This window comes from Drosophila virilis, unplaced genomic scaffold, assembly GCF_030788295.1.
Source record: "Drosophila virilis strain 15010-1051.87 unplaced genomic scaffold, Dvir_AGI_RSII-ME tig00001625, whole genome shotgun sequence".
In the NCBI taxonomy this organism is placed as follows: Eukaryota; Metazoa; Arthropoda; class Insecta; order Diptera; family Drosophilidae; genus Drosophila; species Drosophila virilis.
The window spans coordinates 200744-214924 of record NW_027212850.1 but is presented as its reverse complement, the minus strand read 5'-3'; the positions used below and the strand labels follow the sequence as shown (position 1 = coordinate 214924).

Sequence of the window (14181 nt, the reverse complement as noted above, 5' to 3'; positions counted from 1 at the left end):
ACGAAACAAAAAATAAGCTTGCTCAAATTAATTTAGGCAAAGCTAAAGTTATACTATCATATACCCACAAAATGGACCTTAAATATTTTATTGACAATGTAAACACATTCGATAAAGCCTTAAACGACCTTAATCATGCTTAATTTTGCGACAAAATCGTTCAAACTCAAAAAACCTAAATTGACCCAACAAAAAATATGAATAAATGACTTACTGCGAAAAAAAGAGATCAAAAATGGGTCTAGTAGACGGTCTTGGTAGCTTGGTACGTTGTAACATGATGCAAAATATTCAAAGAATATCGACGAAAAATTTAAGGCAATAGAAGCAAATGTAGAAAAAATTGTATAAAATATGAACCAACAAACTGTATTTGGCAGTGAAATAGCATTAAGATTCAAAAATATAACCGAGCATATTAACCATGAACAAGAGATTTTAACAATATTATACAAAATTATAGAAATGATGAAAACGAGGAACACATTTTTCATTGTTCACTTGTTACAGTATTTATCAAGAATTAATGTTAATATTGATATTGTATACAATCACATAAATAATATTGCAGTAAGCAGCTTGCTAACAAAGTTAAAAGTTATTCCAAACTTTATTTTAACTACAGAAGAATTCGAAATAGTTACTGAACTAATAACCGAACAAAACATTGTAATAAAATCAGAACAATTATATAGATTGTTTCATTTCTTGTTTCATTTCCTATAAACGAATCGAAAATGTTAATTTTACCCAATTATGTAAATTATAACCAAGCTGGCTGTTCAGCAATTGATACTTACAAGAACTGTACGCTGAACATCAATGGTTAAATATACGACAATTCAGAATGGCAACATGAAGAAATAAATCAGTTATCGATATAAGATTAATGATTTGAAAATTAACAACACCATCGCAGACCTGCGCCTACTCAAACTCCACCTGCAAGCTTTAATTATTCAGATGAAAGGCACCGCGACAAACCACATCTTTATAATTTACACCCTGTTTGCGTTAGCCGCCACAATAATAGGCGTAATATGGGTATGTACACCAAGGAAAATTTTGTTTGTTCCAATGGACACACCGTCAATCGACTTCTAGACCATACCACCCTATGGTCCTCACACCATAATAGGGGGAGGCGTTACCATCGGGAACCTTCCAAGCCACCTCGAAGCAAGCCAACATAAACAATCTTTATTGTGTGGGCGGCACTAAATAAGACACCATGTATTTGACCAAAAGTGCCTACACAATATTGTAGCACTATGTTGCTACATCAACTCAAAAACGCAACATCAGCAATAGATAGGATGTTGATGTTGCGACAGATAAAAAAATGGGACACCAGCAACGACCAGCTTAGTAGCTTGTAGACATAATGATATATTCATACTTCGGTTAATAAAGAATAATTGAGTTTGCTTTGTGAGAGGATGATAGAATTTATTTATCTTGTGTTTTATTAAATCCAATATATTTAATGTCTGCTCTCTTATATTTTGTACACTCCAAATACCCTGACATGGAGAACGGGATACTTGAAATCCTTCTACATCTTTTAATAAAAACCTATCGTTTCTAAGTACTTTCGCTATCACGTATGGTCCTTTGTGGTTTGGGATTAACTTTCTAGGTGCCCCTATGGTACTATCCAAATTCTTAACCATCAAAAAATTCCCGTTTTTGAAATTCTTTGACTCTCTTCTGTTTTTATCTGTTAATAAAGAATAATTCGGTTTGGTTTGAACTACAACACAAAATAGTTGCAATTTTTTATTTCGCATTATTGAATTGAATAAGCTTAAACTGCAACATCAGAGTTCACGCTACAAGTCAGTAAGGAAGTCACCTTTAACCCTCGATAAAGTTCTCCTCTGGTAGCTCGTGCGTTGAAAAATCCTGATGTTGTGAGCCACCTTTTTATTAATAAAATTAATTTCGGAAGAGTCAAAAAAGTGCGCGACAGGTTTAAATATACTCAATATCTACAATTTTCGCATGTGCCAATAATCCGGATATTTTGGCCGTTTCGGGTACTATATATGAGACCTCGGTTAGGTTAATGCCTTACATGTTTTTGTTGCTCTTATACCATTACAGGGCTATATACTTCGTCTATGTAATTGGAATAAGAGTAATCGGTGATCCGAGAGTTTGCCCTGGCTAGCGGGGTGAAGAATGCGTCCATGAACCTGTAGACAGCAATTAGACTAATCTTATAGAGTTGTCTCTTTATTAGTGGTCTGTGAACATTTTATTAAAATTTTATTACTTCAGCTTTTCCATATGGACCACCCTCCTGCTCTTCGTAGACAGACGTGACTATAGGCTAAAGCTTTGCATCTCCATATGCTTATCCACCATATGCTTATGGACCATAATAAGAAAATACGTTCCTAATTTGCTTTCCAATTTCCTGTGATTTTTCTGGTATGCCTTTTCTTCTTTGTTTGCCATGTAACCAAGTGAAACAGTTGAACCTTATCACTGTTACTTGTATCGATCTTTAGACACCTGTCAAAATCTATTATCAAACTGTGGATACGTTCCACTGGTCCATTTGAGCCGCTGTGAATATGTTTGAATGCAATGAATAATCGTGTTCGATGCCATTATACGCCTCGCCTTGCTAACGCAAGCAGGAGTGATACTAAACTTGATTAACAGCTCATATAAACAACAGCTATGCCAAGTATTCCAATAATTATAGCGAATCTTATATAGCTGTTGTTTATATGTGCGAGTCTCATCAAGGAATCGGAACGTATGCTTTGTTTCCGAAAGGCTGATTTTCATAAGCTAAATTATATTATTCTGCAAGTCGACTTGTGCCAATTGTACAAGTGTGCAGACATTGATGTTGCTATTAAACATTTTTATGATACCTTGTACTTGATTTTTGGTGTCTGCCTTCCTTTTGATCACCCAGCAAGGCATGATAGGCCTCCCTGGTTCTCAAATGAACTTATGAGATTAAAAAACGTGAAGTCGCGGTGTTATACAAAATTTTAGAAATCGGGAAATCATTCTAATTTCTCCCGTTATGCAGTTTCCCGATCAAATTTTTCCACTCAAAATTCCACCTGTTATATGGATTACCTTCGGCGTTGTCGCCTTCAATTTTCACATAATCCTAAACAATTTTTTAACTTTGTCAATACTTAACGAAAGAAATATATTTTGCGTTCTTCAGTTAAGTTTGCAGATAGCGTGATCACTGAGCCAGGTATATCCGATCTGTTCGCAAACTTTTTTCAAACTACCTACTCCTCCTCTAGGTATAATAAAAATCAGTCTTATCCTTATCAGTTACAGAGGTGTCAAACTGCATGTTAAATCCCATTATTACCGAAAGTTCGCTTATTAGCGATCTTAACAATATCAAGACAGTTTACTCACTGTCTTACCCTGATGGTGTTCCTGCTTGCGTGCTTAGAAACTGCGCTGCAGCATTATGTAAACCTTTTTTTAGCCTTTGTGAATCGACCGTAAAACTTCATATTTTCCGAACATTATCCCTCTGCATAAGAAGTCCGATGTCGGACACTATAGAGGTATTTCCAAATTATCCGCTATACCTAAAGATTTTGAGAGAATTATAACTTCTTAACTGCAACATTTTTGTAGTTCTAATATTTCACCTTGCCAGAACGGGTTCGTGAAGCGTGGATCCACGTTCATGAGTTTACTTCGTTTGTAATTGATGGGTTAAAGAAAAGAATACAGACTGGCGTCAGGCTCGACTCTGTCAACCACACTTTCCTGCTTCATAAATTATGCCTTCTCGGCTTCCCAGTCAATCTTTTGAGCTGGATTTCAGAGTTTTTGCGTGATAGAACCCAAAAGGTTATTTTCAGAAATTCATTATCTAAACGTATTCTGGTGACTTCCGGTGTTCCTCAAGGTATTCATTTTGGCCCGCTACTTTTTACTCTTTTCATCAATGACCTTTCCTCGATACTGTCTCACTCTCGGGTATAAATGTATGTTGATGATGTTAAATTATGCCTTGCTTTTAAAAATTTGGCATCATGTTATCTCTTACAAACTAACCTTTTAAACTTAAACTGCTCTAAATATAAGGTGACCCTCTATAGAAGCCCTCCTTAATTGGTTTCCGCTCGAGCGTGTTGACAGTACTTCTAATGAAGTTAACGATCTAGGTGAGATCCTTGATCATAAACTTAAATTTGACTCTCATGTTAAGACCGTGGTCAATAAGGCCAGAATAGTTATGGGTTTCATCAAAAGAAGTTCAAAGGAGCTTGACGATCAATGCACGACAACAACACTTTATACATCCTTGGTACGACCTATTCTTGAGTATGCCTCATGTATCTGGTCCCCACAATATGCTATCCATCAGGACAGAATTATATCTGTTTAGAAACAAATCTTGTTGTTTGCCCTAGCCATTGACTGGATCACTTTATATTAATTTTATACAAATGACACTTTTTGCATTAAAGCCTTGGTTCTTAAGAGCTAGCTAGCTATAGTGAATCTATAAGAACACTGGTTTCTGTCATTCACATGTTTCGACACTGTGGGTAATGCTCTTCATTATACATATCGGATTTTGATTCTATGATAGTGTTAGCGATTATGTGATAACTGTTTTTGCCAATCAATTGAGTGAGTTTTTAAAAGAGTTTTATTAGCGTATTGAATAGAGCGGAAGTTCGTCCTTGCCGACTTGGAAGCAGCTAACTCTGGGTGCAGCAACTTCAGTGTCCATAAGTGCATGAGCGGAAAAAGGCGTTCTTTGCTTTGCTTTTAGTTTTTGTTCTTCCAATATACTTGCTTTAAAAAGCTTTAATGGAACACTTTAGAAACTTGTCCATTTGCTCTCACGAAAAACATTATTAATCTCGTTAAAATACATACATAATCAGTTTAATAACCCAGTGTAGCTTATGATTAATTTCTGAATAAGTATTAATATTTTTTAAATATATTTTTAGTTTATACACTAAGAACAAGATTTATGTAAATACAACTTTTGAGTTGTGTTACTTATGTAACTTTACACCAGCAAATCGATGTCTCCGATCCTGCCGAGCGAGCAGATGCCGTCACTACAAACTAGCTGCATTGGCCGCTGATATTCGTTGACTTTGAATTGTGCCAGTCAACGGGCACAGCGCCCAAATCTAGAAGTAGACTCGAGGCGCTGGGTTACAATTCTGCCGTTGGCGCTCCCGCGGTCTGAGAGCTTTTGATAAATTATCTTTAAATTTAAATTCCTTAAGAGTGTTTAAGACTAAATTAAATAGAGCACATCGTGTCTATAATGAAAAATATTCGGTTTTGAAATCTAGTATTTTATTGTTGCATCCGTCGGTCAGCATACGGTGTCACTAGTAACGCAATACTTGTTAATTGGAGCCCATCGGGATTTAAAAAATATTCTCAGATGTGCGAGGTAAAGTTGCCTATTGAACCAAAGCTATAGTCACGACCTTAATATTAAACAATTTAAAAAACGAGTGCAGTCAATTAAAAAATAAAATCAAGATCAAGAGAAAAAAATTTGCAGTAAACAGGAAAATTATGTCTCGTGGAGACAGACAGCCAGTCCACTGCTTCTTATAACATTTCTAAGCTCTATGATGGTAGTTCAAGGCATTACCATTAGGTTTAATACGGTTCTAAATTTTAAGACCCCAATCAATGCCAAGATACCTCACAAAACGATTAAAATCACGGCGACCAAGGCAGTATAGCCAAGTCAGGCAGTTATAAACAACGTCCTTATGCGCAGAACGCCCAAAGTAAAAAAAAAAGCTCATCGGAGTAGATTTGTCTTCACGGTACAGACAACCAACGAACTACCAGACACATAGGACATACTCCTATCCCATGCAGGTAGACTAATCGTCACGCTCCAAACAAAACTCCTAAGTGAAAATTCCCTATATATATATTCCACCCCTGTATATTCCGTTTATTCTTATCCACTGGGCGCTGCTGACCTTCTCCCTTAAACAACTCAGTAACACGAGAGTAAGGGCGTCCTAGTCACTACAATAATCCTATTTGGTTTATAGATAAAAATGTGTCAATGAAACGGGCCATAAATGAAACACTTGGATTTTGGTTTTCAGAATACTATCAGTGACAAATATCTTATCTCCTCTATTTTGACAATACTGTCAAACTTAACTCAAATCTAGTGTTTGTCGCATTCGCTATTTTAATTCGTTTTTTTTTCTCAACAAGTCTCCGTTGTGGGTGTGGCTTTTGAGTAGAGGCGGTGGCAAGTGGTGTTGTCTTTCCCGAGTTCGAGATGTACCGAGGAAACTATTTATTTTGTTTTTGTGGTTGGTGTGGCTGTTGAGTAGAGACGGCGGCAAGTTGTGCGGTTAGTTGGGAGTTCGAACCCTGCCAAGGGAACATTTTTTTTGTATCTTTGCTACTACTAAAGCAAAAGAACGAGTACCGCAATCTGAGTTTATATAAAAGGTTTCAGGGTATCCCCTAGTCGGGAGCTCCCTACTAGAACTTCTTACTTGGTACTGTACTGTACTGTACTTGGTTCTGTACACAATCAATTTACTTATAGAATTTGTATAAATAGATCTACTATCATTTCTAGAATTTGAAACTAAGCTTACCATATGATGTATACCCTTGATCAGTTCCTGTTGTGTTTTCGCGTTGTATGGATAATAAGTTGTCTAACCATCTTCGTAAATCACTTTCAGAATTCAACACCATTCCAAAGCCGCCTTCTCTTGATGACAGAGCTAATACAAACTTATGTTTAGTATCATATCGCTGGTTAATGTTAAAACAGCTCTTCAAATAAATAACTCGTTTTGGCTCTGCATTTTGGATAAATTTTTTTTCAGTATCGTAATATTCCAACCGTGCAGCTGAATTAATTGTTTCTCTGTGCAGAACAAAAAACTTTTTTTTCATTGTTTTTAATTTTTTTTGATATTCACTTAGTATGACTCCGTTGTCGGACGAAGCCATTGTTAATTTTCGTGTCTTTAATAACTGTAAAAATAAAATATAAAAGAAGTTATTAGAAATCCATTAAAAATTAAGTAATTTCATGTTTTCATACGCTGAACCTATTGAGATTGTTAACAAGGGTGTTTTGGTTTTGTTTCAATGTATGTAACAGGCAGAAGGAAGTATCACCTTCCCCATAAGGTCTATATTCTTACTCAGCATCAATAGCCAATTAAATCGGTTAAGAAACACTAAAGTAATTAAAGAAAACGTGTGGCTAAAGTGGTTTATTGTCAAGAGCAAAGTGCAAGAATGTCTGCATGCATGCTTACACATAACATTTTTTTGGGTTAGATTAAGCGATGGTCAATGGACCTTGACAATCCGTACACAACATTATACACCTTTATCGCTTCAATTTAGTTCAACTACGCCTTAATATTGCATGAACCGTTTAGGGTTCTCTGTTATGAATATTATAACCATTATAGAGTATTCTGCTCGGAGATCATCCTTTAACAAAATCATCCTTTTTAAACTATTTAGCTACGCAATGGTCGTGGTATATATTCGTTGTTTGCATACGTTTTTTACTTAGTGACTCGTGTCGTACGTTATTCAACTGCGCCCCTCGGTAGGTTGGGCGGGAGGTGAGATAAAGTACATTACATCAGGATTCGAGCGAAAAAAAATACAATTTAAGAAATTCACTAATAAAAAATATTTAGTATTTTAATATCAATTTTTATTGTAACTTGGACCTGGAGTACCTGCTACAATTTCAATTCTCTAGCATTTAAAGGTTTTGAGATCGACCTCCTCATACATAGGAATAGACAGACGTCTAAATCGACCCGACTATAGATGACCTAGCCTACATATGTGTACGGCTGGTAAGTCTGTGAGATAAAGATATTGATAAGAGTCGGTAGCAGCCGATAAAATGTTAGGCACATGTCAAGTAATAGAAGGTAGTAACAGAAGCATACGACAATAGAGGAGTCGGGTTCAAGCTTCTTAAGTAAAGAGACGTGCTTATGACCTCGTTGAGTGAATTAAGAAAGCGTATCATTCTTCAATAAGATATAAAGGTATGAAGGTAATAATCACCAATGTATTATTATTCCCAAGAGGCTTAGGGCATATAAATTATGATATTTCAGGAATATCTGAGATCTACTGAAAGTATTTTGGAGTTTGGAGAAGCAGCTTCAACGACCGAAAGGAGCCTGCTTTAGCAGCTATCCAACTATCGTGTGGCTCCAAAAATATATGTTTTGCTCCTCAATAACTATATTTGGTAATTGAACAACATAATTCACTGCAATAAATTACTTTTGATTTTCGTAAAAAATTACGCAGATGATCGCTCATATGTTTAATGTGGTTCATATGGTAGCTGAGTAATATTTTATGATTTAAAGTATTCAAAGTTAATATAATTAAATAATGAGCAACTAAATTGGGAACGAGTCGCTATAAAAAATATAGTACTGCTGACCAGTTGGCCTTTGGCCAATGCGATTGCATGAAGCCAAGCTGAGCAAAATGCTGAACGTTGCGGCATAGAATATGGAGAGCGAGTAACAGAGCCTAATGTAATAATGTATTTGTCTTAGTTGACACTGTCAGTGCAGCTTAAACGAATATAAATAAGGTAACACACTCGCCGAGAAGAGTCTGCCGATAACTTGAAATTATTTTTCTCATTTGAAAAGGCAAATTGTTATAAATCCTCGACAGTTTTATTATTTTTTAGTGGATTATGCAAAAAATAACAGTAGATTATATCGCGTTTTTTATCTTTAACTTTCTCTTCCTTACCTTTCCCAGCTATCAATAGGGGAATAGCTTGCAGGACAGGCTATCAATGTCCCCTACCGAGCCCTACGAGCTATATATGAAATCGGACGAAAATACGAGTTCTGTCGACATCCATTCGGTTCGATGAACGCTGAAGCATTTTCCAACGAACAATCGATGATGCACTCCGAGAACACACCGCCAAGACATGTTATGGCCCAGTTACGGAACTTAAACTAGTCATGACAAAGTAAGTGCGATGAAGGAGTTTGTGCAACTTTGTAACTCTTTCGCAATAAGATTTTTTCTAGGACTTCCTAGTTCCTATGTGGTTCGTAAAAGTCTTTGCCTTAATAATTAAACGAGAATTTTTAAAAGCGGAAAAGTGCAGAATAAGTTAAAAATGGTCAAAGAGTTCCCTATAATGTTTAATGATTAATAATTAACTCTAAGTCTAAAACTTACTAGTCTAGAGAATTCAGCGAAAAGCACACTATCTTAGATGGGATATCAGACCTTTTATACTAGAAGGTCAATTTTTTTTTATACAATGGGAAAGTAAAAAGAGTTTTAATTTTTGTTTAAGTCCTATCAGTTCAATGTACGAACCAAAATTTACACATATTTTAGTCTTGGTGGGGTGAATTTGAAACCGGAAAATGAACTTTCGCTCTAACCACTTCAAGGCCGTAGTTTCCACCAAAGACCACCCCTTCATGCTAAAAGTACCAAAGTATTTTTTAGAAGGAGATCGTACGTCAATTTGCGAAATTTTCACACCTCCGATTTTAATTTCTAAAATCGGCTAATCATGTATTTGTTAACTCTTTTGTAGAGTTTTGTAAGTAACTTCTAAGTCAAAAATAATTTTTCCTCAATCATGATTACTCTCATAGGCACGGTACATAATACACAATGCAATATATGAAAAACAAAAAAATTTTCCATAATAGATCTTATAAATCATGTATATATGTACATGTATCCTGCACGCTATGAAAATAGTAGAAATACTTTTCGAGACTTTTTGATATGAAAAGTAAACCTATATGTGACGTTGTTAATATTTTTTGTAATGAAAATGTGTTGAGTTGAATATAAGTCTGAAATAAATTCATTAATTAATCTGGCTACTAAGTTGCGCATTTAAAAGTATTTTAGTCCGATCTACTTAACTTACTCGACAACTTAAAAATGTATGAAACAAGTCAATACTGATTTAATTGCTTATACAATGCAAACAATTAAATTTTGCTCCGGTTGATATTGGGGACAACAGTTATGTACATAATGTAAGTATATTTAGGTACTGCTGCATAGGCATCTAACATATATATATACACACATATATATATATATATATATATATTATATATACTGTGTATATACTGTGTACGCAAAATCACACATATGCATACATTTATGTTGTGTATACACATGAAAATAGGTGAATGTTTATCGAATGCTTAGCTGTAAATAAATATTCGAATGGTTGCTCATGATTTGATTAAATTGGACAAATAGATAATTGAAGTTAACCTTTAAGGGTTTTGTTATTTATGTTTGTATTCTTTAAGACAACTGGTATATACACTTCAATAAATACCTGCATTAAGGAACATTTTATATATTACTAAGCATGTCTAAATTAGCCGTAACTTGCAGTGCATATTGGCATATTAATTTATATACAATTGTACATATGTATGTAAATGGTTTGGATAAATCAACATCGTATATATAGATGAACATAGTAACAAAATTATTAGATAAACACTTTTTCCACATAACAATTAATAAGTTTTCCAAGTGAAATGAATGCCTACATGTTACCGCTATATATAAATGCAGTATACATACTCCGAATTCAATTGGCATATATTTAAGTATATATTTAAAATGTAATATAGCTACAGTGGTGGCCCTTGCATATTGCTGGGCTATCGAACTATATCGAATAATCGAATGGTGAAACTGGGCAAATATCGCTTGTTTTAATATTATATCCTCAGAGCTGCTCCATGAAAATTAATTACAAATATTACAATAATGGATATAAAGAAGTCAGTTCCAAAGTTGATATTATTTCATGAATATTCTTTGTCAAATTGCTTGCTTGGTTAAAGCTTTAAACAAGTTATCAACTCAACAAAATATTACCATAATTAAAAAGACGAAATACAGAAGCACTGAAGTGAACGGAGTTAAGAGTTAATTCCAAAAATTTTGAAAAAGGTCTAAGGATAATTGAGATGTCGATTGAAAAGGAGTTAGAGAAGCTTGAAATCAATAAATAAATTTATACTTTATATATATACTTTTTTATTTTTACTTTTGGGCTGATTTCAAACAGCTGTTCCGGTAAGATGCCATGTGCTCACGAACCCCAGATCAAATCTATATAAGTTTGGAGAATACCACTGTTAAGTATTTATCGGCACTGCATTGGGAGTTTGTAACTGCCACTACCGATTAATCTGAAAAAAAAGCGTTTCTAGTGTGTATACATCCACTTACAAATTAAACAATCGGGTTGATCCGTATTGAAAAATAATTGAATGAGTTTTACCACTAACCAAACAACATATAGACTGGACATCACATACAAGCAACGTTGTCACAAAAACTATGCATATGCATATCTTACTCCCTTACTCGCGATTTTGGGCCAGATGCCACCGATATTTTTGTGTCCACTTTGCTTCTATGCGATGTTCAGTCTATCTGTTGTTTGGTTAGTGCTTTAATTTTAGCTACTATCAATATATAATCTTATCATATAAGTTATCGCCCGATTGAATTGCGATCTCTAGTATCTCTATTATGATGAAATAGCTTAACACACGACATGTGAAATTACCTAGTTTAAATAAATATGAATAATAGCCTATGTTCACTGGTCAAAGAAATGTCACATTTTCAAATTACACATTTTTAAATCACATCGTGTTCCACCGGTTGTCGGTAACATGTGTGGCAAAAGTACCGCTTATTAAAAAAAAAACAACTGTTCGAGTTGCTTTAATTTACATAAGCGCTTCAAAGATTTTCTTCCAAAACCCAAAAATTTCGCTCTCGAAGTAAGGGATACATTTAAGGTACTCTGTTCGAGATTTCGCCATGTTAAAATTAAAAAAACCATGGGATTATTCCAAATTTAAAATTCTTATTTAAAGTTGCCGCTTGGCTTTGATATATCAGCTGTTTATATTTCCGATACTTTACCATTTTTCACAACATCGATATTATCTCGATTCATCATCGCAAAAAACACGAAATGCTTACACATTTTTCAAAAATGTGTTTTCTTGTTGGGAAACGCACAGGACGCATTTCACACATTTTGTAAATATGTCAAACCAACTACGAGACGTCATCAGTTCACTGACTAGCGCCATTCAGTCAGCAGTGCAACAAGCAGATTAAAATGCAAGTGGGGCAGCAATCTTAACGAAACTACTGCCGTTTGCAATGCCAAACTTCAAGGGCGGAGAAGACTGTACAGTGTAAGACTAATTCCAACGATTCGAATGCACTGCAACTGAGTAAAATTCCTGATGCTGACCACCACTAGTATGCAAGGGTCCATATGGGAGCCGAACTGAATTCAGTGCAATACAATTTATACAACAATCTATTACCAACGACATCAAGTCAGTAGGTAGAAAAATCATAGCAATGAAAATTGATGGAATACATATACAAATGGAACTGGACACAGGTGATTCGTGCAGCATAATGAAGAAAAGACCAGCATTTGGGCAAAATCTTGGAAATACTGGAGAGCGGCCAATGTCTTACAAGAAATGGATTCAAATCACCAGAGTGCAAGTATGAGATATCATTTGGCTGCATTACTTTTAAACATCGTGTGGTTATCCCGACGAAACTTTAAAAACTGATCCTGGACGAACTACACAGGGCCCACTTAGATATAGTAAAAATAAAGGGTATTGCATGCTCTTTCATCTACTGGCCATGCGGCAAGAACATGCGAGTTCTGTGCAAAACATGCGAATCGACCTCCAAAATGCTCCGATCTCTATTGGGAATACCTTAAGCCGCATGCTCAAAATGGTTGGCCGTTAAGTCAATTAAGACGTTAAATCAATTACGGCAACAACAGCAAGGGAATTACTAGATGATTTATTTGCTATGTATGGTGTCCCCCATATGGTAGTGTCCGATAACGGGACAAATTTCACTTCTGCCGAATCCAAGCAATACCTCACATGTGTTGGCGTCAAATACCACAAGTTATCAGCATCTTTTCACCCCGCAACAAGCGGTCAAGCAGAAATAAATGCCCAAACGGTAAAGGCAATGGGAACGACATCCAACACAGTTAAAGGAAACGTAGTCGAATTCTTAGAGCAGTACAGAAACGCTACCCATAGCACAATTTGGGTCGGAAATTACGTACACGACTGGATTTGATCAGACCAGATACCACCATAAAAAGGTATCAGCAAAACAATTTTTAAAATGCAAAAATCATTGCGCCTATTTGAGATTAAGGATGTAGCTTACTTCATTTTTGGAAACCCGAGAATGGATTAGTGAATTCGAGGAGAGGTCGTAAGGAAGAGAGGATAATAGAGAGAGATCATACGAGGAGAGATCGAGGCACTGGGTGGAAGGAGGGAAGACTACAACAACAAAACATAGAAGAATCCAGGGAATAGACCTTACTACCCAGTAGTGAACATCAGCAAAAATAGAAATTCACCACCTGCTTATCACATAACAGATCAGAGAGCAAGGAACTACAGCTTTGCATCAGATTTAACGAAAATAGACAGGGCTGTCAGGTTGACGAATAAAATAGCTTCAAAACACTGAAAGCTTCGCGCACAAGTGAAAAAAATAATTCACTGAATCAAGATGTACTGATGTCAGCACCAAGGGGATCGTCAACACCTATAGAAACACCAATGCGAACAGACCAAAGTGTACGTCCCTCTAATAAAGTAATTAAAAATTAAAAGTAGTAAAAAAATATTATGTTTGACTTTAAGCTACTATCGGTATATATATATTCCTAGCATGTAAGTTAGCGGCCGATTGAATTGCGATGTCTAGCATCTCTCTTATGATGAAATAGCTAAACACACGAAATGTAAAATTAGACGATGAATTAAGAACAAAAAAAACCTTTTGCTAAGCGATTGAGTTTTGAAAATGCTACACATATTATTTTTTATACAAACGCAAAGGGCAGCAATTTGCTTAACAGTTTTGGCAAGATTGCGTTGATATTAATATTCAATTAAGAGATGATGCAGTGCGTGCTAATCTTTAACTGGTTGCAACATTATTTCTCATAAGCTTAAGATCGTCAACTGGAGGGCGCCTCATTGCACGATGTTGACATTCCTTTCACATCCATGGCTATGATGTTTAATTCAT

General features: G+C 35.4%; 1 protein-coding gene across 4 annotated transcripts in view; it reads right to left on the bottom strand.

Annotated features, from left to right (window-relative positions):
• chico (insulin receptor substrate 1 chico) overlaps window positions 1–10729 on the bottom strand; it is a 98403-nt gene extending 87674 nt beyond the window's left edge. For 3 of the 4 annotated variants that reach the window (XR_011417317.1, XM_002060048.4, XM_032433307.2), the window contains exons 1-2: window positions 10633–10729; window positions 6624–7011 (exon numbers count right to left, since the gene is read on the bottom strand). Coding sequence is in view for 3 of the 4 variants with exons in the window: in XM_002060048.4 (XP_002060084.2) it covers window positions 6624–7011; window positions 10633–10650 (406 nt within the window). In the remaining variant the exon portion in view is untranslated. Of the gene's footprint in view, window positions 1–6623; window positions 7012–10378; window positions 10568–10632 lie in introns of those variants that run through there. The other variant, XM_015168330.3, reaches the window with a different exon arrangement.
• Window positions 10730–14181: the final 3452 nt, after the last annotated feature.